Source organism: Ambystoma mexicanum, chromosome 4p, assembly GCF_040938575.1.
Source record: "Ambystoma mexicanum isolate Mex_15411 chromosome 4p, UKY_AmexF1_1, whole genome shotgun sequence".
NCBI classification, from domain to species: domain Eukaryota; kingdom Metazoa; phylum Chordata; class Amphibia; order Caudata; family Ambystomatidae; genus Ambystoma; species Ambystoma mexicanum.
The window spans coordinates 104,714,501-104,739,733 of NC_090927.1; the positions used below are offsets into that span (position 1 = coordinate 104,714,501).

The 25,233-nt window shown below is 44.3% G+C and overlaps 1 protein-coding gene across 2 annotated transcripts in view; it reads left to right on the forward strand.

The window, feature by feature from the left end:
* ZNF513 (zinc finger protein 513) overlaps positions 1-25,233 on the forward strand; it is a 253,222-nt gene that overhangs the window by 84,170 nt on the left and 143,819 nt on the right. Inside the window, exon 3 of one of the 2 annotated variants that reach the window (XM_069605477.1) lies at positions 12,633-12,721. The exons of the other annotated variant lie outside the window; for it this stretch is intronic. Coding sequence (XP_069461578.1) covers positions 12,676-12,721 — 46 coding nt within the window. The 5' untranslated portion in view covers positions 12,633-12,675. The remainder of the gene's footprint in view (positions 1-12,632; positions 12,722-25,233) is intronic. 2 annotated transcript variants of the gene reach the window in all.

The window sequence follows — 25,233 nt, forward strand, 5'->3', positions numbered from 1 at the left end:
AACAATAATGCAATTCTAGGTGACAGCCTTGGGGGGCCACTAACATGCGCATGAGGGTACCCCATTTGCCCCTATAATCATCAGATCTGTCTGCAGTTAAATTAGGCTGAGATAACCTGATTTGATCAGGGACACATTATGGCTAAATCAACTGTACAATCCAAGCATTACACCATACACCTTCTCAAATTTACTGGGTGCAAATATTTAAGTTTTGGATTTAAAAGCTGACAATAATACTCTTTTACTTGCAGAATACACAAATTACATCAACCTAACATGTAAATCCTTATAAATACATTTTAAGCAAAAAAATAGAATTGTAGCTGTATTTTGCACATCCGCTAGCAAGCTTGAAACTTCTATTTAACACCACTTCCCATTCACCACTTTAAGACACACACCAAAGACGGTGTGTAATATCTGTTAGATATGGGGATTAGATACGTTAGATACGGTGAAGCCCGCTCAGGAGTAAAGGGCGCGACTGTTTCTGCTGTTCGGCTGGGACCCTGTCATTCACTCATTGCCGCATTTTGATACCCTGAACTTACTACCTCATCAGGAGGAAGCCGCTTCGACTCGCGTGAGTCTGTCAGCAGGGGCTGGCAGCAGTTGAAGCGAGCGGCTCATCGTTGTGAATCCCCACGTGACATCGGTCACGTGACTACTTGGGCCACACCTCCAGGAAGTCCTCCTGCATAAAAGCAGAACAGCGCGACCCTTGCGGCGTGAAGCCCGCTCAGGAGTAAAGGGCGCGACTGTTTCTGCTGTTCGGCTGGGACCCTGTCATTCACTCATTGCCGCATTTTGATACCCTGAACTTACTACCTCATCAGGAGGAAGCCGCTCCGACTCGCGTGAGTCTGTCAGCAGGGGCTGGCAGCAGTTGAAGCGAGCGGCTCATCGTTGTGAATCCCCACGTGACATCGGTCACGTGACTACTTGGGCCACACCTCCAGGAAGTCCTCCTGCATAAAAGCAGAACAGCGCGACCCTTGCGGCGTGAAGCCCGCTCAGGAGTAAAGGGCGCGACTGTTTCTGCTGTTCGGCTGGGACCCTGTCATTCACTCATTGCCGCATTTTGATACCCTGAACTTACTACCTCATCAGGAGGAAGCCGCTCCGACTCGCGTGAGTCTGTCAGCAGGGGCTGGCAGCAGTTGAAGCGAGCGGCTCATCGTTGTGAATCCCCACGTGACATCGGTCACGTGACTACTTGGGCCACACCTCCAGGAAGTCCTCCTGCATAAAAGCAGAACAGCGCGACCCTTGCGGCGTGAAGCCCGCTCAGGAGTAAAGGCCGCGACTGTTTCTGCTGTTTCCGGCTGGTCCCGGCGGTTCGTGGGTAAGTGCTGAGAAATTATGACTCAAATATCTTCCAGTGTTTCAGCTGTATAAAATCATACAAGGAGTGTGGTCTGGCAAATCGACCCTGTACTCATCCACCCATAAATTAAAATCAGCACAACCAAATAAAAGAAAAACCCAAAATACCACAAACTAACATGAAGAAGGTAGTGACGGCTACCCAGAGTGTCAAAGACAGCTGCCCGCTCCCAGGAGAACCCCTATTTAACATTATCGACGAACCAGGTCGTATACTACGAAGTGGCCTCTTAACAATAAAAAACCTGCCTGAAATGACCATCACACACCCCATAGCAATACTGTCACCCCCAATACCCCCTCTTCGATCCCTACACAGATACAACCTACCTATTTGTGACGACGCATGCTCATCGGACACGCCGGGTGCTGACGATCCCTCTGGGGTCCGAGAAGGGAGCACATCTGGTTGCAGCACCGCCTTGCTGGCGGTAGCCGGTGGAGGGGAAGGAAAAGGTTGCTCGAATATAAAACCAGGGGAGACGTCGGGTAGTGAAAGAAGTCCTACACAAGATAAAAAACCCGCACAGTTCCCGGGCTCGCGACCATCTGTGGAGCAAGAAGAGGCACGACGAGGCAAGACGGAGGTGGAAAAAGAGGAAACATCGGTCGGGCCCGTCAGAGTTCCACATGCAACGAACTCTGTATCCACTACCGTAAAGATCCATAAGACAGAGACTGGCGAAAAATACAGCCGGATCTCGGTCGACCCGAAACTTAATACTTTCAATACAGCTAAACCACTACAACAGACTTTCCTCACAGAAAAAAGTTTAAAAAACTCACCAGATCATACCTCTTTCAAGAATCAAAAAGAGAGCAATACGTATCCCCCTATTCTTGAAATGTTGACTCAAACAGAGATACATCCAGTAACAGCCAGGGCAGATCTATCAAGCCCTGAACTGAATATAACCAACTGGAGAGAAAACTGTTCAATGAACGGAACTATATCCTACTTGACAGATCAAGATGGTCAAGAAACTGACGACACTAACATCTTGAGAGAACACAACTGGGTCAAACTTCAAACATACCCAGCCATAGACCCAAGTAATAAAATCCCATCCCAAAAGGATTTGAACCTCTCACGTGTCGACCAAAACGACAACACGGGCAAAGAAAATACTCAGGAACTAAAAACCAGAGATCTTGAAAATAATAGAAATTCAGAAAAAACAGAAGTCAGTATCTCTGACGCTACTTTTTCATCAACTCCAATTTCCAAATCCGTGCTGAAACCACATAAAAAAAAACAAGGTAAAATGACGCCCCAGACAAACAACCCGATTGGAAGATTCTTTGAGAAGTTAGGGAAAACTACGAATCGGTTTGAACTTTCTGATATGGAAATACTAGAGGGAATCCCTCCATCCCCTCAAAGAATTCCACTCAAACAAATACCAGCAACGCATTCTCTGGCAATAGAAACCCCGACACCTCAATTACGATGGCACTTCGGCCAAATTGAGACCCCTCAAGATAAACCAGAAAAATCAAAATCAGACACTGAAACTTGGACAAGTGCAAATAAAATGACTCAAAATAAGGAACAAGAAAGTATTTTGGAACCCAAAGTGTCATCTAAAGAAAATGAGAACAATCAGAAAACGAGATATAACCAAAACAATCAATGTATGAATAACAAAAAAATAGTCACATTGACAGAAGAATCTTCAAAGGAAAAAACTACGCTAAGTGAAAAACCTGCAACTGAAGAAATTAGAAAACCAAATCAAGAAACGACAACAACGGAGGCAAAAAAAAACCATGAGAATATACAGAAACCAAACACCATTCGTGAAAGAAGTCAAGAAGAAATACAGCTGACAGAGGCCATACTAAACTATAAAAACATGGTTAGGCGCAGAGAATCGAATCCAGATTTGAAACCTACTTGCCAGCAAAGAAAAGAAGATTCCTTGGTGGAGGCTCTGCGCCCACTCTATTCGACCCCAAACAAAACTAAACCAGGACAAGAAACCACAAAAATAAAAGAAAAAAACTCACCTGGAAAAAAGCCGGACCTACAACTAGTGATGTCTGCAGTAACAGTTGGTCTAACACCATTCGGTAAATTATATGAGACCATCAACGATACGTTAAAGGACCACACCTCTATATTAGCATCTGTAAACTCAAAGCTGACCCACTTAGAAGGATACATTCTGGCTCTCGAAGCGTGGAAGGCTAGCACAAGAAACCAAGGAACACAAACGGATAAAACAGATCAAGGAAAGAACGACGTGTTTCAATTCAAGAAAAAATCAGTGAATAACAGCACTCAAACTATACTGATGAAAACAAGTGAGATCCCTAACGGAAAAGAGCCACCAGAAGCACTAGAAAAGCATGCTGAGAGATCAGCACAAAAGTGCAACAAAGATAAACCCAAGAGAGACACACGAGAACAAACTAGTATTAAAAAACATACGAACCCGAGAGATCAGCTGAATGTAACCGAGCAACTAACAAAAAGTGAAAGGAAAGCCGATCATTCTAAAACTCCACAAGAACTGGAAAACGCCAACATACAACAGGCCCAGAGGAAAGTGGAAAAAACAACTAAAACAAACAAACTAATGACAAAATGGATAACAGTCACAGACAAAAAATTATCCATGAAACAAAACAGCAACACTCAGATAAATCAAAAAGGAGATCTTAATCAGGAGCCAGATGAGAGCACGATCGACATATCTAACATCAGCACTTACTCAAACGAAACTTCTGAGTCTGAAATACCTCCCTCCATGACAAAAAAAAGGAAGGTATCATTTGCGGAAAATGAACTACCAGCAGAAAACCGAAGGGAAAACCAATATAAAAAACAAATGAGAAATGCTGAACAAAAAAGAGAAAAGCTAGAGGATTCAGAACATAAAAAAGATCGGATCTCCCCAGAAAGAAAAACGCTGTTCCGTCTATCAAAAAGAAAGCTTAACAAACATGAGTACAGACAAAGATCTAACGAGGAAGCTTACCCAAAGTCTAGCAAAAGATTGTTCGAAAATGAGAGACAAGAAGAAAAAGAAAAGAGAGGTGATAGACGATATCAACAAACTTACTTGACCCCCATAGGACAGAAGGACAAGGCAAGCGAGATAAGAACACAAAGAAGCAAAGCTACCGAGACGTTCGACAATAGAAGAAGAGATAAATCTTCAGATAAGAGAAACAGGTCTAATCAAAGACCCTTAGACCAGTCTTTTTAGCAAAACCGAACTAGAAATTCGGCGATATTTACTCGCAAAAGTAACTTGACCCGAACATTAAAACTTGAAAAAAGATCCACCTCAGAAGAGAAAACCATCCTGAATAGAAGAACCATGCTGAAGCTCCTGGACAAATTCACAAATGGAGATCAAATCAAAAGCATAGACATAAACATAGTAGAATTTGCGCATAAGGGACGGACAGACAGCATTTTCCTACACATCACGTCCCAAACTGTAAAAAAATTCTTGCTTCAGATGACAAAAGAATTTTTGAATCGGGGTTACCTCTTGCGAGAAACGACACCAGAAGAGAGAGGACAAAAGATCCAAAAAACAAGTAAAAGCAATGACTGGATAAAGAATACTTCGAACAGAAAAGATAATCTGAAAGAAAAAAGAAAATATCCCGCAAGCCCGAGGAATTATGAACATTCGAAAAAAGTAGAGAGAGAAACAACTAGCAAACTTAAGGGTTCAAGCTCGGCAGAAATTACAAAAGAAACAAGAAAAGAAATCTCAAGAGAAGATCATCACATTAAAAGATACCGCAAAGACGATGACGAGGATACAGAAAAAACCAAACCCAGAAAAATAAACGGCCCAATCAGGCCGCAGGAGGGTACAGGAACAGAAAAAACCATTATGAGAGAAACAACCTCAACCCAGAACCGACTAGATCTAGCGAAAAAAAGTTCAAAAATATGGACATGGCTCCCTCAGGCATTAACACGCTATACTGGAAAATAGCAGTCAAAGAGCTTCCCTTCGGGTAAAGAAAGGGATCAAACAAAGATGGCAAATGCTCTGTACAACAAAGAGCAAACAATCACTATCGGATCATGGAACACTAGAGGCCACATCCATCTGACAGAACCCGGTGAGATAAACTTAGGCGGATTCGACCTACTAAGCCTACAAGAAACCTGGCTGCAGTTGCCACCCAGCATGGATGGTTACGAGATCCAACTGTCTCCTGCCCAGAAAGGTGAAAAAGGTCGCCCAACTTCGGGCCTTTTAACAGCCGTCCGTACGGGCGGATCACTTCGAATAGTCCATAACCTGGTATCAGATACACTAATCCAAGCGATTGTCCTAGAATGGGCAAAAGAAGAAACTGCAACGAGAAAAAAGAACAAAGACCTTATCCTGCTGCTGAACATCTATTGGAACCCGGCCAAAACTAATATAATCACTTTTTTAAAAGAGATAGAAAAAATATTAACCTTGGCTACAACAACATTCAATGTGGACCACATTTTAATATGTGGAGACCTAAACTCGACTTGCCCAATGGTAGAAGATGTGAAAACTTTAGGAAATAAAATAAACACCTGCTCAAAATCAACAGCAAGAGGCCTTGCATGGGCGGAGCTGATGGAATCCAGAGATCTGTACAATCTAAATTCCCTTGAGATAACTAGACCGAGAACTCCAACCTGGAAGGGAGAAGGAAACGCAAGTACCATCGACTACATATTTGTATCCAGGGATTTATACCAACAAATCAAAAGCTTTGAGATAGTAGAATCCACCCGGAGTGACCATAACTTACTCAAAGCGACATGGTATGCGAACAAACCCCCGCAACTTAGCATGTCAACCAAGATGGCCACAAATACCCAAGGAAACCGACTACGAATCACAAAAGAGGGAATAGCCTTGATTACAGAGTCCTACAAACAAAAAGAGCTAGGAGAAAACAATAACACATTGAAAAATCTGGACTACTGCCCGTTGCTCATACCTTACCTTCAAACTAGATACGCAAGGAAAATAGAAAAAAACCATCTGCATAAATACAATGACGAAATCCGCTCAAAGAAATCTGAGCTACGAAAATCACTAAGGAAAGCCAAAAAATACCCCACACAGTTAAACTTAGATCTTGCAAACAAACAAAAAAGAAAGTATAAACGGTGGCTTCAAACATTCAGAAGAAACTTGTACCAAGAAGACGCAGAGACTATGCTTAGAGCAGTCTGTAAAAGAAATTCGAACGACTTCTGGACTCTACCATCAGGTCCAACAAAAACAAGCACTAACAACGTCCCAGAAGACAGATGGCTAAAACACTTCACAAAACTATTTGCAGAAACTGAGCCATCGGAAAAAAGACCACCAAAACCTGCAAAAACTAAATGGGTGGCATTTACGGAGGAAGAGATTCGAAAAAAAATCAGTAAATTAAACAACTCCCGTGCACCAGGTCCGGATGGAATTACAAACTTACATCTCAAACAAGAGATGGAAACTTGGGCGCCGTTAATTGCAGAAATCTTTAGAAGATGTAGGACAACACAATCTATCCCGGCCACATGGCAAACAGCTAATATTGTTCCAATTTACAAAAAGGGGCTGAAGGATGATCCAGGAAATTATAGACCTATCGCACTATTGGACGTGCTGGGTAAACTCTTTGGATCCCTGATGCTAGAGAAACTCCAAGACTGGCAGAAAATGGCACACACAGCAGATCCCTACAAACAGGCTTTGAAAAAAATCTAGGTACCGCGGTCAACATTATGATGATTAGTATTTTGAAGGCCAGAGTCTCCGAGGGCTATCCAACAATCTTCATAGCATCGATCGACCTGGTACAAGCCTTCGACCGTGTAAACAGGAGAAAACTTTGGTGCAAATTGGAAAAACAAAGGTGCCCTACTTCACTCCTCAACCCTATCAAAGCGCTGTACAGTAACACCTCAGAGTTCGCCTGAACGAAGCTGGCCTACTATCAGAAAGTATACGAACAGCAAGAGGAGTCAAACAAGGATGCCCTCTAGCTCCGGCCCTCTATAAGGCGTACATGGCTGACATAATAGATGCAGAAATCGACAAACGCTCCTTCCCTCCAAAAATAGGAGAGTCGGACTGCTCTATGTGGACGATATCCTTCTGCTGGATCAAACACCGATCGGACTGCAGCGCCAACTAGACAGTCTTGTAAGCTATCTAAAGAAGAATGACTTGGATCTGAATACTGCCAAAACTAAAATCATGATCTTAGAAAAATCATCCAGGCCAACTAAAAGACCACAATGGTTTGCCAACTCAGAGAAGCTGGAGACAGTGAAAACCTTCACATACTTAGGAGTGAAAATATCCCGCAGCCAAATAGAACTATCGATGCAAGAACACCTTATCTTAAAGATGAAAACATTGGCTGCACAAGCAACACTCCTGGAAAGGAAATTTGGAAAATTCACCATCCTCCCAGTACTAAAATTTTTCAAAGCAAAAGTCACTCCAGCACTAACTTATGGGGCTGAAGCAATGCCTCATCTTCCTCCTACACTGTGGAAAAAATTGGAAGGCGCGTTTTGGCGCAAAGTCTTGCGACTACCCAATTCAACCCCAACAGCAGTAATCCGAAGAGAACTATGTCTTCAATCACTGGAATCAGTAGTAATCAGAAACGGACTCCTGTTCCTGGGAAAAATTTTAAGAACTCCACGACCTATTATTCTGGATATCATCTACCAAGAAATGACGAACCAAAAAAACAACATGCTGACAAAATGGTACAAAAACTTATTACAGCACTCAGAGAAAATCGGATGTTCGGAATGGGAGATAGAACGCACCCCAGAAAAAATCAAGAAAAAAAGCAAAAATCTATGACTGGATCGAGACCTTGGAAAAAGCAGAGAAACACACATCACAGAGTCACCGCACAATCAACATACAAAGGATAGACGAGACAAGGAATTATCTAAAACAATTTCCAGACAAACCTCTGCGTATAATCTTTCTGAGAGCACGTCTGAATATTCTAAAGACGAAAGAAATCTTACACCTCAGAAAACAGGTTCGAGATAAAAACTGTCGGTACTGTGACACCCTAGAAAGCGAAACAGTGCAACACCTACTTCTTTACTGCTCAGGTACAAATAGTCTCAGAACGACCTACCTACGACCGCACAAAATGAAACATCTTACTACCAGTGACGAAGATTGGTGGAACATGCTAATGAGTGGAGAATCCACAACATTGACAGTAGCAACAGCTAAATTTTTCGAAGGTCTAAAACTGGAAGAAAAACTAAGTCGAGAGTAAACAAAGAAAAACAAAAAAAAAAAAACATGGACTTTAAAGAAAGAAATATAGAAACAGGGAGAACTTTAATTTTACCAATCAAGGATTCGCAACAGAAATGTCGGAAAAACAACAGCCAACAGAAAGTTTTTGCAAAAATTGTAAAACAATTAAACGCAGAAAAAAAAAAAAAAAGATATGGGGATTGCCACACACTTCCAGCACGTTTTTATGAATGGTAAGAATATTTCACTATAGACCTAAAGCCAACCTTGTTTGCATGTCAAGCACGTAGACCTCATGGATGTATACATATTTTGAAAAGCGGTATTGCTTCTATTGCTCACTTGAACTGATTACTGATTTTTAAGTGGTCACAGATTTTCTAGGTAGCACGTGCTGTTGTAGTCTTTCATTTGGAAATGTCTTATCACGCATAGGAAAGGCTCTGTTGAGAACAAACGAACTCTGTTTGGGAGGTTAAGGTGCTGCCTGCCTGCAGAGCCACAGACGGGGGCGCGTGCGTGTATGTGTGAGCCCAGCAGATTCCTGTGAAAGAAAATGCATCTACTTTGCAGGGGAAAAGCTGAGGAAGGAGGACAGCTGCGTGGGTAGTGAGGGGAGGGTCTGGGAACAAGCGACTGGAAAGCCTCGTGTGAGCTAACAGTCGGACGTGTGTGAAATATTGGGAGCAGTCTCTGTATTCTCTCTCTTCCCGTATTGCGGTTGTGGAAGTCAAATACTATACTAAAGACTTTGTTTACTAAACCATCTGTGCACACAGTCCTCTCAAAATACTTTATCTCTCGCTGTTCCCATTTTGTGTAATAGTGGATGACAATAATATGCAAATTTCCTGAACATAATTCATTTCAAATAAACATTAACCTTGCATTCTGTTTCACGTCTTTGTATAATGCAGTTGTTTAGCTTCACTAGGTAATCCTAATTGATTGTAGAGCTGTGGCTGTCCCTACATCTTAAGCCTAGGCTTGATTGGATTAAGCATGCTACCCCTAAAGGCACCTGTTCAATGGATCAGATTTGTCACTGGCACCCATGTAAAGCAAGAGAGCTACTGTTAAACCTCGGTGTACTAAGGTGGTGGTTTGCACTCTGGTCCGCTGTACAGGCCAGTTCCTGCTTGCCAAGGCCGCCTTCTAGAACTGCGATTTTCAGATGCTGATCAGAGGCGACTAATGTTGCCCACGGTCAATTCTTCGTTAAGGCACTGCAATGCCTGTTGTATGCATTATTAATTTACTTTATTAAGCGCAGCTGTTTAAGAAGCTTGAACTACCATGCTTTCTGGGTATACATTAATAGGAGATTATGGTTTTGACCTTATTTAGCTCTTTTTATTTTATCAAAGCAAATGTAGTGTTTTGTTTTATTAGTACCCGGCGGGCCGATACCATGGGATCCATTGAACATGGATTGGCTCAATTCCGATCCATACCACAGTGTAATCCCGTGTACGCATTTGCGTGCATCGCGTGCCGGGTCTGCCAGCTTCCTCACTCACCTCTCTGTTTATTACTATGGATCAACTTGGCCCAAAATGGCGCCCTGTCGATCCGTAGTAATAATGCAGTATGCGCATTCTAGTCTTTCTAGAACGAACACGTACTGCAGCGCTGCTTTTTTCAACCGGCAAAATAAAAGCCGATTGAAAAAAAAGTAACAACGCCATTAGTATCCCGGTGCTAAAAACCCCGGAATACTAATGGCAATAAGCCCCTCGCCAGTGGGCCATTACCACCTAATGGTAATGGCCCCCGGGGCCTCCGTTAAGGCCCTTGCTATGCTCGGCCCTATAACTCTGGGCCCCAGTGGCATTACCTTAGGTGGTAATGGCCTGCCGGCTCAGGGCTTATTGCCACAATAACGTTTATTTTATGTAAACTATTTTTTAATGTTGTACGGCAAAACTGCAAGTAAAAGTTTCCTCCTATAAATAACGCTGACTCCCAATGATACCAAGTTGGCTAGGTGCTGTAACTATCAGGAGGATTTGCTCTGAGGAAATGAGGGTAGTAGCACAGAAGTCAACATTGTCACCTTAAAAGAACCAGCCTTCGTTGCTTCTGGATCTGGAAAAGGAATGGAAACTTCAAAAGCAAGCTCTAATTTTCTTACAGTGATATCTGCTTGTGTTAGTGCTGCATTTCGAGCCTTGTCCGCATAGCGTGTAAAACAAAAGTAGCCCTGAATTATCAGTGCTCCTTTTACCCGTTTCCCTGCTCCCCTTCAGTGCACCCTTGCTGCAGCAATGGTGTTTAAGGAGAGCAACTGAGCAAGTAACAAGGGTGAAACCGTGCCCTTGGAGGAGGTGTACCGGTGTGGGATAAACCCACTAGCACAGCAAAGGTGGTCCTATCCCTGTCCATGGACCGGTTGCTGTTCTGCATCGGACACATGGTATCCGTGGCAGCAGTCAGCGAGTCGCTACTTTGTACTCTTTTAAACCATAGACCGATTCTAATGGGTTACACTGCCTGATAAGGACTAGGACCATCCTTCAAAATGTGTCCACTCAGACCGCCGTTGGATTTCTGGCTTGCATGCAGGGGTGGATGGCAGTACCGGTTATTATGCTAATAATCAACTATGCTGTATTGCCCCAACACCCATCTGCACAACCTCAAGTACAGTTACGGTATCCTTGTTTCCTTTTGCCCCAGGCACATCCTGTTGAGGAAGCAGTCAGTGGGGTTGCCAGTGGAATAAATAGGCTAGGTGCCCGTTATCTGCAGTATTTTCAGCCTGGTCTGTAGATAATCCAGGTGATGGATGCAGCAGTGGCTGTTGCCCTTATGTTGGCTTCTATCTTTGGAATCTTGAGATTTGGGTCCTATAAGACCTCAGAATTCATTCGTTCTTATTATTGTAAAACAGCCTGTACAACATTGTCCTTCCTAGAATTTCCTTCTGTAATTCCTTGACAGATTTTAAGTAAGACAATAAAAACCTTCCTATGTTTTGCTACCACGTTTTGCTGAGATTCAGTTAGTTTGAATTGTAGCCAAACCATCATTCTTCTTTTCTGTTTATATTCAGTATGAGCATTGCTCTGATCACCCCAGACCTGTTTATCACTGTACGCACAGTGCCATCAATGTTGTATCTAATGACTTGCTAGACTGGCACGGAGCAGTCCACATGATGAAAATACAATATCAAGAGTCGGCCTCCACCATGTCTGGTGGATTCCTTCTTGCCTTTTTGTGCTGTTTTCTTCATATCTGTATCTCTCCAGCTCATACCTCGGGCCAACAACATTGGCAGATATTGGATAAATTCATACAGCAACATTTACTGACAAAACTGGGACCATTTCCGAACTATTTAGAGCATGCCCTGATGTTTTTGATCACAGAATAACAGAGCTTTGTAAACTAGTCCACTAGTCTTACCACCTATTGCCTTATTTTTCTAAGATTGTTGGGTCATTCTAGGTACCCCTCCTTTGCATTTGTTGGGTTTTGGACAGCTAGGCTTTCCTTACCAAGTGTTTTCAATGAAGGCAGTTTTGACAGCTGGATAGACACTTGTCTCCTGTGGGGTCATGTTGATGGCTACTCTTGTTTATTTTTACACACAGTCACACAATGGCATTGGCAAGTGCTACTTTATTCTTGACAACAAAACTAATGTGTCTCTGTGGATAATGGGTATTCTTGCTAAGGGCCGAGTGACTTTTGTGCTTGGCTACTAGTTTGATTTGTTTATCCCTGTATAAACCCTCTTCGCTTTCACTCTTGCTGTCTACGGCCATACCACTATTCTCATCCTCCTCAATCAGCTCCACTAAACAATTAGGTTGTCTTTTTGTGGACTTCGTACTTTACTCCTTACCTTCTTTACCAGTCTACGTGTGTTTCCAGGAAATGCTCACTAGCCTCCTGACCCCACAAGTCCTGCAGTTCTGAACTAACTGATACAGCGTTTGCCCTTCCATGATTCTAATGCCCCAACTTCTCTTGCAGGACCACGTTTCTACTTTCACGTTACTGCTGTGGATCTCTCGCTATGGTGTGCAAGAGGATAGAACGTCATCGAAAGGAATCCTCCTATGGTACATTGGAATTTTATTTGTACACATTTTTGTTCTTTTTCTCTCAGTAAGCATTAAGGCGGCATGTTGTTTGGAATCAAGTTATTTCAATCAGGCAGAGTTTCTTTCCACATAGTCTGCAGAGCATGTTCTCTTGTGCCATTAGTTATGGGAACTTGCCAACTAGATGGTTATCGGCAGACGTCTTGTTCCATCTCCTTTCTCTTCTCTATTTGTTCTTGATGCCCTTCCATCTTCGAATATTGCTGCTTCTTACCCTTTTTAACTATTTTTTATTTGCTCTCTTGCTCTTCTGTTCAATATCTGATGTTTAGTTTTTCAATTGCTCCTGGAATTTTCTTTCTTTTCTTCTGCATTTCAAATTTCTTGTCTGTGTATCTTTCTTCGCAGGGCGGTTTTATAGCGACCCCCTTCTCTTTTTCATTGATCTTCCTAATTTCTTTGCCCCACACTGTTTCTTCTGCCTCCAAGAAAAGAGAAGTAACTTGATTGAACTTTAAATCTCCTTGTACCTGTCACCATCTCCGGTTCAGCGTCTAGCGTTACTTCATTACCTGGTAGCCAGTGATGCTTTACTTCTGCTTGGATGGATCAGTCGTTGATCCCATTGCAGAATTATTGATATGTAGTTGCGGTGCATCTACATACATGCCTAAAAACTGTAATAATAATAATAATTTGTCAATGTCTTACAAAATGCTGGTAAGTGTCATTCCTCTGTGTCCATTCTTACTAGTAAATCATCTTGCGTCCCAAATGATCTTGCTTTTTTGAAGGGCAATTAGTAAACAGTACATTAGAAACAAATCCTCACTAAAAGCAAAAAACATTAAAGCAACAAGAAAAATGCAAAACATTTTTTTCATTCAGAAAAGTTGTTTACTATTAAATGAATTGAGATGGATATGGGTATTAAAAAGAAGATATATGCACTGAAGAATGAGAACCTGGGGGTGGGTATGGCAATAGCTGCCCTGTTATGAAAAACATCGAGGAATGCCACCCCATCCATGACATTTTGAGAGGAAAATATAGATATTTTGCATACCAAACATTGCAGATTGTTTTAGTAGGAAACCTAGTGGAATTGGATGTTGATTGTACGTTTCATAGAGGAGTTAATGGTGTGCATTCGTTTAAGTTGCATATAACATTAAACAACAAGACCAACATAGACTGCAGGGCTAGAGGAAATGAACAAAAACAAAAATCAAACATAAGCAAGATTGTCTGTGAGGGTTGGACTAACCTGCTGTGAAAGGCCTTGAGGCCTTGAATAAAGGTATTACTGATACCAGCATTGGCAAAGTCGTTAGAACAGCATTAGCATTTGCTATCCATCTCGGTAGGATAGCTCAGGGGCAACGCGCTCGCCTTGGAAGCAAGATGACGCAGAGCAACAGAGGTTCGATCCCCGGGTCCGCGCTTAGAAACCTCTGGGTATTAAGCACATTATAAATAACCAATCATATCATATAACATCCTGCTTCCTGTGACAAATTCTGATACCTATCAGAGAAATATCACCAGAGTCATGAGCTACCTGAAGATAGAACAGGGGAGGAGCTGCAGAGTCTCCTTCGAAGTCGCTGGCCTTGTCCTGAACAGAGTAAGGTTACATTAGTGTCTTTTTACTTGATTGCAAGTGTAGTAAAACCATGGACTTGGGCAATGCTTGTGTCGGGGGAATTCCGAGGATGGCCCCAAATCGGAGGATTCATTTTGGCAGTCCTATGAATTCCAAGAGACTAATTTCAGGAATGCCTAATCTGGTGGAACTAATGGGAGATGCTGCAGCTCAGAGGCAAACACTGCAGATTTCTGTATGCCAGAGGGGAACCCTACAAGAACACGGCAGACTGCCACCAGAGTCAGCCATCTAAACATAGAACAAAAAAAAGATGAGCAAGCCCCAGGGCATAAAGTATCTGGGTATACTGGTGGCCCTATCAGTGGGAGATCTCTATAGGGAAAACTATGTGAGGGCACTAGAACTGCTGGAGCACAGAGTGGACTCGTGGATCCTCTTGCCTATCTCCCAGTCGGCCCGCATCGCGCTAGCTAAAATGGTGGTCCATCTGGCCCTGATGCACTTCTGATCCCGGCTCAAAAGCTTAATGATATGACTGGCCTGGGTCAGTAGGCAAGCCAGGGTGTCTTATGACACCCTCGCGCTATCATACGAGTGGGGTGGGCTGGAATATCCCGATTTATACTTATATTTCCTAGTGGCGCTGGACCAATACATAGTGGGGTGGGGGTCCCCCACCGCTGAATTCCTTCCTTCATTACTGGCATAGGCCATTATGTATCCAAACGACCTACTTGGGATGTTCTGGGGTACCCGGGAAAAGGCGCCACGGACCGAGGGTCAACCTGTAGAAGCAACATGTAAAGCCTGGTGACAGATTCGCCGGGTGATGGGTGCTGTGGCCTGCCACTCCCCTGACTTCCCTGTATACAAAATATGCGGGTTCCCCATCACACACGAGAGCTTATTCCAGATACACTTCCAGAAATTGGGGGTCCAGGCATTGGGGGACCTGATTCATAATGAGCAGTTCATAACATGGGATGTCCTGAAAGCCAGAGGTGGATGGACTGCCGTGACCATCCACTGTCCAGCAAGAAACTGGTGTCCACTATCTACAAAATGATCAGGATGACGAGGTAAGTGGGTGGACAGACATGTAGGAACAATTGGGAAGTGTCACTAGGGACAGTGATAAGTGAAGAGCATTGGAAACGTATATGTACGCAGACACGCAACCTGTCCCTAAACGGCCGGTTTAGAGTAATACATTTTAAATTCCTGCACAAGGTCTACTATTTCCCGGCTTGTTTGTGCAGATTCTTCCCTGAGACATCTCCCTCTTGTAGAAGATGTAATGGGCACTCTGCCGATTTCCATCACGTGGCTTGGTCCTGCCCACGTATCAGACCCTTCTGGGGAAAGATTGAGGAGGCAATGTCTGAGATGATACCGACCACATGGAGCTACACAATGGAGCTATGGCTACTGGCCCTGATCGGGGAAGGCCCCTGTCTAGAGAGGAGGCTGTTGAGGATGGCTACTGTCACGGCCAGATAACATGATAGCTAAAACATGGGGGGGAAATGTAACACACCTTATTTTCAGAGATGGCTGAATTTCATGAATGTATGTGAACAAAGAGAAACTCTATACGCATCAATGCTCCCAATCAGCTGTAGGCTGATCGATTATTGGTACCTTTTTTGACATTATTACTCTGAGCTAATGCAAAACAGGCTGACAGCTGGGGAAACTATGCAATAAAGTGATCTAATCCATTAATGAAAAGATACTCCACCTGTAACATGAATCTATATAAATAAAAATCTAAATGTTTGTTTGTTCAAAATCTTAAATCTCAGAAAGTTCTTCACTGATTGCTTTGAAATTTTGACACAACGTTGCATTCAAAAAGGCATGTTTTTGTATACCTATTTTACATAGATGTCACACCTGTGACAGGTAAAAACATGCTTTTTCTGAAAAACAATGCCATCTGTTGGACGTAAAAGCAACACACGCTATACTAAATATTTTACTGAAAAACAGCGCCATCTGTTGGACATAAAAGCAGCTTCAGATCTGCTTAGTTCTCAACAGAATGAACGCAACAGGCTAAGAGTGGCTGACGTCAACGAGAAACAGCAGATCAGTGTCAAGCACGACTCCGTGCTCAGCAATCACGCAATTACAATTGCCTTGCATTCCGATACAACCCAGCTGATGATTATAGTTTGAACCGTCGTGTTCTCATCGGCACCATGACTGAAGTGTGTACTTGTTACAAGGCTCTGAAATTTAATGGAGAAACGAAAGGAATGTGTTGCACCGCTGGGAAAATTAAACCACCTCAACTTGGAGAGCCACCAGAGCCATTAAAAACTTTGCTTGCTAGATATACCGCCGAATCAAAGCATTTCCTATCCTATCTAACATCAGGAAATACAACGCATGCTTCTAAATGACGTCGTTCCGTGCAGAAATCGTAACAGCTCAATTCATGTTAACTTGTGTTTGCAATCACCATCAACAAAGCTCAAGGCCAATCGTTAGAATTGTGCGGTTTAGATCTAGACATGGATTTTATCTCTCATGGACAATTATATGTTGCATGTTCTACAGTCGGCATATCTGCACAGACAATGGAACAACAAAAAATATTGTATACCCACAAGCATTGTGAAATTAAACATATTAGAAACGTGCGCTTTCTCTTTTAATTCTTTTCCATTTAACCAGACTGAACCACATCAATGCGTGGCCGGGGACAGCTAGTGTTAAATATGAGCAAGGGCGTACATAGCAGGGTGGAGCATGCCCGTGGATTAACGCCCTTCACTGAAATATGAATATATGTGAACCCGGACTATCACAGAATGACTGACTTTCATGACACATGAATGACCTTAACGATGTTCGACAAAATGGAGCAAATAGACTGGTATGTGTAATATCCTATGCACTGTACTGGGAGCCTGACAGGGAGTGGTGGGGGGGTTATTGTTGGTTTGGGTACTGTGACTAATGTTTAAATGTTGTACAAACCATTAAAGAAAGCTTAAAAAAATGGATGAAAAATAAAATTTAAAAAGGATGAGTAAGAACCCCTATCACACCTGTACAATCCCTAACAGTTGTCAGAATTCCAACGAGCATTGCCATGCAGACAGCTTGGGCACCACAGGAGCAGGTGGGCCATAGGGAGCAGAGGCAGCGTGTTGAAGTAGTTCACAGCAATAATGTAGGTGGCACTTCCGTTTGATACTAAGATGACCATCCAGGTTTGTTTATGCTCTGGAAGCTGCAGTCCTGCCGCTAGGGATAAAAACTAGTTGAGTGAATGAACTAATCTCAGAGCATTAAACAGGGTTCACGGCAGAACTAATGAAAAGAAGAGATTAGAGAATGAACACAAAGCATATTAAAGGCCAGAGAGAAATGTTAGGGTCAGAAATGAAACTCTGCCACAGTGGATACTCTAAGAGTCCTTTGTTAGAATGTCCAAACAACAAGTCCTGTGTCCAAAGCAGTATCCTGACCCTTGCATTCTAAAATCAACTCTAAAGTGAAAGGGAAATGTGTTTGGCATTGAAACGTGTACAAATGTTCAAGTTTAACTCCCCCGCAAAAGTTCTAGGTACATTTAGCTGAAGCTCCAGGGGGTAATTCCTGTTCCCTGTATTTCTCTTCACTTACTAGCAGTTCTTTTAGTTCCTTTACATCAATAGAATGAGCATACAAAGTACTGCCTGGTGTACATTCTTGCCAGGCTTTCTCTTACTCCGGGATATGTTTTATTCACACTCCTTGGTTATCTCTTGTTATATCTTTGTCAGTATTCTCGCAAATATTCTCACATATAACATTGCCCAATTTGACCTTTACCTAGAAACCCCACTTGCTTGGCAATGCCTGGTATACTCTCCTGCCCAAACTTTCTTTCACGCGTATATTTCTCTAACTTAGGGCTGCCTGATATACTCTCTTGCCAGACCTTCCTATACACGCACTGCACGCACTTGCAAACTTGTCAGTCTCTTGTTATGGCACTATTCAGTTTCTTTAAGTTATTTGACACCTTTCGTTCTGTTTCATTCAGCTCATTTGCTTCGATTCCCTTTCCGCACCATTGTTTGAATACATGCGCACACTTGCATCTTTGACAGTCTCTTGTTCGTTCAGTTTCACTCATTACTTTTACTTCAGGTTCCTTTCGGCACCATTGTTTGCATGCCACGGTGTCCCCTCTTCTGTCGGCGGACTCACTGGATTACTGTGTTGGGAATATCATATCCCGCAGAGAACCGCCAAAGGCCTGCGGGCATCCCGGTCTGTTCTCTCGGGCTCGCCTCCTCTGCCGTATGGTTCCTGTTCTGCTCACTTGTCTCGCTCACTGCTGCATTCCGTCCTGGACTCCAGTAGCGCAGGGACTGCTCTCTGGAATAGCTGCACCTCAGGGTTCTGTCAGGGTTCTGTCCTCTTCACTCTGGCGTTCCCGCAGATTGCCCAACTGGGCAGTCTCTCTCTCCCCCAGTTTCTCTTCTGAGCCTGTTGGCTCCACGGACCTCACTTCTGGCTGGCAGTCTCTCGGTCAGTGCCGAGTGGATAAACGTTTTCCATGCCAGACCCTCTACTCAGCTGATCTCCCTGTTTAAATGCCCCACCAGCAGTAAGGTGTTCACAACAACTATAGCGCAGCATATGTTCCTTGCCTTTTGTGCTCTTCATTACTCGGCCCATCTTTCTCGTGGCAGTGGTTCCAGCATTAGAAATAGAAAATTCAATTTGTAGTTTTTTGCAGGCAGAGTTTGAGGAGATACCTTTAGTAAGTCTTAAGGGCGAGTTTGAAAATGTTTGTGTAGGGGTTGAAGTAGTGTTTCTAGCAATTTTAAAAGAGAAGTTTGGCAACTTAGATACTGAGTGGGAGTAAGCATTTCCAATAGTTTCAAATGGCAAGTCAGGTTTTAGGTAACTCGATGGAGATGAACATCTTGTTACCTGGGGAGGAGTCCTCATCACCCCTTCCTTTTTCCAGTCACCCACAAAGTCTCCCTGCTGGAAATCTGATGGCCAGACACTTCATCCTTACACTGAAGTGAGAAATGAGGGTAACAACATGCCATTAAGGCATGGGAACTGGGAAAACACCCTTTAAGGGAAAAGGAGGCCATATGATTTCCTGTGTTGATGTCATCGGGTTTCCCTGAGAGCTACCTTAGGATCAGGTAGCAGCTGCCGTCCCCAGGCCACATTGGGGTTGGGGGGGATTCTCCCAGGGAAAGAAGTGATGATGTCCTTGAATTCATCACAGAAAGGAAAAGCAAAAAAGAGAAAAAGTCCTCCAAATGCTGATGGCACGGAAATGGAGAGGGAGCCAGATCCCAGGGGTACCTCAGGATACCCTTCGTGAGATGAAGGATTTGGGTGAAGGGAGGTCTTGAATGACCTACGGCAACTGGGGAAGGCAAACTAAACTGCTGATATGTTACAGTTCCTTCTTGTCCACCCAAGACCTTTTCCCCTAACACTGCATCCCTTATGAGTGAACTGGGGCACTATAAGCCTAGATCTTGAAGAAGTGGACCAGGCACTATCCTCCTGTCTTCATTATAAATAGTGGGCTGGGCGCTCTATCCATGTGTAGGATATTTGTGGAAAAGAATCACAACCTCATTCTTGGGTTTATCAGATTGGCAGTAACTGTTTTATTACAGTTATATCAAGCACAGAGAAAACGGAGCAAACGGTGTGCAGCCAAGTTTTTCTCGTGGAAAGCTGAGCTCCTCCCACCATCCTCACCCATTGCTTGCATATATAGGCTGGATGCTTGGCTTCAGCAAACTCAACAGCGCAGTAAAACTAGACTTAAATTACAATGAAATGTGGGCATTCTGCAACTGCCAGAGCGAGTGCTGACCCCCTTCCCCATTTGTCTTCCTCTGAATACAGGTGCTGAGTGAATCATGATGAGGCCTAGAAGCGCGACAGTCACAAGAGATCTAAAAATGAAGACTATGCAAATTGACTTATGGCAAAGAAGTGGTTGGTAGCTATCACCCTGCGACTGTGACCTAAGCAAGATGCAACTGGGTGCTATACCCCTGAGACTCAATCTGAGCCAGAAAGCAGTTGGGCACAATGCCCCTGTGACACAAGCAAATAAGTTGCTGTGGGCTACATCTCTGTGACCCAAGCAAAGGTCCGACTGGATGCTCCATCCTGCAGACTAGAAATGAGCCAGAAAGCAGTTGGGTGCTATATCCCCTGTGACTGTGAAACAAGCAAAGACGTAACTGAGTGCGTTATCCGTTAATCTGTGAAATTAAGCCGGGACTCGCCTAGGAACTATATGCCAATGTCCGTGTTCAACCAAGAAGTAGCCTGATGCTATATCTCGGAGACTGAGAGTGGAGAGCCTTGTGGAGAATGTTAACACCACTAGAGAAAGCTCCCTGGCACGACCTTTATCTTTTTTGCTTAGAACAATCCCAGAGAGCAGCATCCTGTTTTGTTGGGTCAATCGCATATACCTCCCATCAGCATTCCCTTTTTGCAAGAGAGAAAAAAAACTAAAGAACGCTGGGAGCAATCAGTCGGTTTTCCAGGAGAGATGTATCACATCTGTGCTCCAGGAAGTGGAGACTTACCTTACTATCGACTCTGGCACTTTATAGTTTGACCTGATATTTTACCCTTTGTTTAGAATTTTCCCAGGAAGAATAATGTATTTTGCTGTAGCTGCTACCTGCCCCATCCATGTCCTACCTATGAATATAAACCGGCTTAAACATGCTTTTTCGTAATGTCCACCATACTCGTTAACCCACAATAAACAAAAACACTGTCCAAGTGGGGGAGTCTGGAACTTATTGATAAGCCTTGCTAAAATGACATCATCATAGCTTATGGCAATGGGCTCTCTGATGTGGGATGAAACAAACCGATGAATGGTCACGATTAACAGATCTGTTTCAGATCACAAATGAGCCCTGTGGAAACCTTACAACAACCTGATCAGTCTTGGGCTAAAACCCAACCCACAGTTTAACCTAACAACTGGGGCAAGTTCGGAAAGAGGCTACCTGGAATTAACACTTTGAGGTCTTTGTTCTGACTTGCCTATCCTTTTTCCTGTCTCATGATGTAAACTGCCGTCTTTTTTCTTGTTCGCTGTATGCTTCTGAAACACCTGTATTAAACCATTCCTATCCCTGGCTCGTAATGAGGGATTTCAAGAGAAACTGCAGTTATGCACATTACTGCACTCTGTTTATTGTTGTCGAAAGATATTGATTTTATTGATGAATTCTCCTAGTGGGATAGCCCCAATCTCGTGCCTCCATTGTCCCACCCCACAATTCCAGACAATGAGCAGACAGTGTGTATTTCAAAATGTATTCTCAGCACACCTAATTTACCTGTCTACATGAATCTCGCTATTATCAGTCCACACAGGCATATTTCTGAGGCTTGTGGAATCTGCTTAGATCAAATGTTGTGCATAGGCCGACATCTAGTGGAAGCTGCGGAGTATTACAGTTTTTTTTTCGACCTAGGGCGTGCCAGTAATAGTATCCCTAGTGTGACGTCCACTGTACCCATGATCCCTCACGCGTGTACGACACTCAGATTGTTTTTTACTGCCATACTTGTCGGAAGCATAGTTGCAGAGTTCCCTGGCTTCCAGCCATTTTGTCATAATCTAAAATTCCCTGTTCTTTAAATCCCATGTCAAGATTCCGAAGATTGACGCCGGTCCGAAGAACGAATAGCCGTCGAGACTGCACGACGGACTTTGGGCCTCGGAAGGCCTCTGGCCTCGGCCCTACAAGTAGGGAGAGTGGGGGGTAGACATACTCACACTCGTTTATTTCCTACATACACATGTGGAGAGTACTCCATTTAAATTCTGCCCAAGTGCAACTGTAAATTCCCTTGGGTAGATGAGCATAACACTTGTAATCTCTGTCTGTCTAGGGATCATCTTGAAGCTAATTGCAGAGCGTGTAAGCTCTTTAAAGCTAAAACATTAAAAGACCACTCCACTAAACATTGGGCCCACTATGCCAGGCAGCTCGAGGCCATGGAGGCGGTGGGTTCCTTCAGTGATGGCAGCAACGCCGCCGTATAAGACGGCGAGGGCACAGGGGCGTCGATAGACACCCAAGCACGAGCCCCCGGCCTCGGAGGATTGTCCGGCGGGGCAGTTATGGGGACCACACCTGGTGCCATGAGCGCTACCCACACAACTCCTAAGCACACTAACCCCAGCCGAGACTCGACACGTGTGTCGAGTGATCGGGAGAAAGAGGCACAAAGAGAGCGGTCCACAGAAACTGTGTCCTCTGGGCATTCTAGGTCGAGATCGCCTCATGACACACGGCAACCGTCCACGATAGCCAAGGGTGCCTCGCTCCCCAAAGTTACGGAGGTATGGTCATCAGAAGACGAAACCGACCTCTATCCCCAAGCGGCATGCTTAAAGTCGGCTCCGGCAGCCCTTTCCATGTCTGCCTCCGAGTCTCGACGCACGCCCAATAAAGCTACAGAACCTTCCCAACCCACCCCCGGATCTCAGCGCCAGGCGTCGAAAGATTCAGAGAAGGCCAAACCATCAAGGAAACATTCCTCTACTCATGGTAAAGGGGACAAACAGCAGAAAAAGTCATCGGAGACAACATCTGCACCCCAGGTCCAGAAGGACAAGCATAGATCTTCAGATAAAGATAAATCTAAGACCCCTGACGCTGTCAATAAACCTAAGGTTCTCCCTCCCACTCCACAAGATATGGGAATAGAAGAGGAACCTCAGCAAGAGGTGTTCATCCCCAGTTCCAGGGAATGGAGCTCTGATGACATCGACAGGGTGATAACAAGAATGTCTTCTTTGGCTAATTTCTATGAGAAAAACCCTGATTATTTTCTGAGCTATCAGAATACCCCTGACACTTCTACTCCTTCAGGATCCAAAGACCCTCGGCCTCCTAGTAAGAGACCTCGTAATGAGACTCCAGCTCAGGGCCTGATTTCAGACCCACTCTCTATTCTGCCTTACCATCAGTATGCTGAAGATAGACATACAGATACTGGACGACCAAGCAGGGGTCGATTATTATGGAGACGACGAGGAGGAGGAAGACGAGGCAGAGGCCTATAGTCTAGACTCGCCTATCCCTAAAGATCCACCAGTAAATGACTCACCTGTGGATAATCAGCCACTACTGAATGAGGTCTTAGCTAGAGCTGCAGAGCACTTTCAGATAGACACTCAAGGGGCTCAAGAAGAGAGGGACTTTGCAGAGGAAATCATGGGGGACAGAAAGTCCATCGCCCAAGCCATACCAATTCTGAAGTCTATCCAACGCAGAATTGACCCCTCCCTCCTCACCCCTAATCTCACCCGGGCAGTCATCCCCAGAATTGAAAAATTATTCAGGGCTGCCCCTTCCGACCCAATATACATAAGGGGTCAGCTTAAGCCCGACTCATTGGTAGTTGCCGCCACCAGGAAAAGAGCGGGGACACCTCTAGCATCATCAGAAGCTCCCCCAGACAAGGAGAGCAAAAGGTTATATGGTCTAGGAAGGAAAGTGGCCTCCACTTCTGCTTACCAGGCAAGAATCGCGAATACCACCACTCTGCTGGCAAGTTATAATTGTCACCAATGAGAGCAAGTAGCTGCCCTCATTGGCTGCCTACCAGAATCACTAAAGGGTCAGTTAGCCCAGATTGCGTCGGAGGGTAGATCAGTGTCCGGGTGCATTCTAAAGGCGAATTTTAACGCAGCAGATAATGCAGGCCGGCTCATCTCAGAGAGCACTGTCATCATGAGACATGCTTGGCTCAGACAGTCGGGGTTCAAACCCGAGACCAAGGCTACTCTTATCGACATGCCGGTGGAACCGAATGTCTTGTTTGGCAAAGCGGTAGAGGAGGTACTCAAAACTGCCAAAGAGGAATAAGATACCCTAGGGTCCCTGGGACAATTAACTAACAAACCCACGAACCAAAGAGGGAATAATAATTTTTGTAGCTCACGCTGCCAAAATTCCCAGAGGGGTTCTAATTACTCACAGGGGCAAGGTACATCGTGGGGTGGCAACCAACAAACTACCCAAAGTTACGCCAGAGGTAACAAGAGGGGCCGTGGTAGAGGGAGAGGCAGCCCAGGTAGAGGCGGTACGCCTCCCAGCAAACAGTGACGCTCCGCTCAGGGTCCCTTCCATTGCATCCCTAGTAGGGGGGCGCATTTCCACCTTCACCCAAGCATGGGAAGGGATCACCTCAGAAAGATGGGTGCTGTCCACAGTGTCCGCGGGATACTGCATCGAACTGTTGGAGCGCCCCCGCAACCACCCTCCAAGACAAAAAATACACTCCCTGGACCACCAAAAGATCCTCCTCGAGGAGATCGTCGATCTTCTTGCAAAGGACGCGATAGAACTCGTCCCGGCCAACCAGGTAAACAAGGGTATTTATTCAACTCACACCTTGTGCCAAAAAAAGATCTAACAATGCACCCAGTATTAGACTTACGCCCTGCAAAGTATGTCAAGCCCCAAAAATTTCGCATGACTATACTCCAAGAAGTAATCACCCTCCTAAAAAGAGGAGATTACATGGCAACATTGGACATGAAAGATGCCCATTTTCATATTTCCATGTTCCCAGCACACAGATGATTCTTGTGCTTCAAGGTGGACAATCAGCACTACCAGTTCAAGGTGCTGCCCTTTGGTATAGCCTCGGCTCCAAGGGTATTCACCAAGGTACTGGCGGTGGTGGCGGCGCACCTACGCAGGGAGGCAATCACAGTGTACCCTTACCTGGACGACTGGCTCATCATGGGGGAGACCCCAGTAATTTGCAGATCCAACATCCAAAGAGCGATCGACCTCCTCTTCGAATTGGGTTTCTCAATCAACGAGAAAAAAATCAAGCCTGGTCCCAAGCACCTCCAAACCGTTACTAGGAGCTG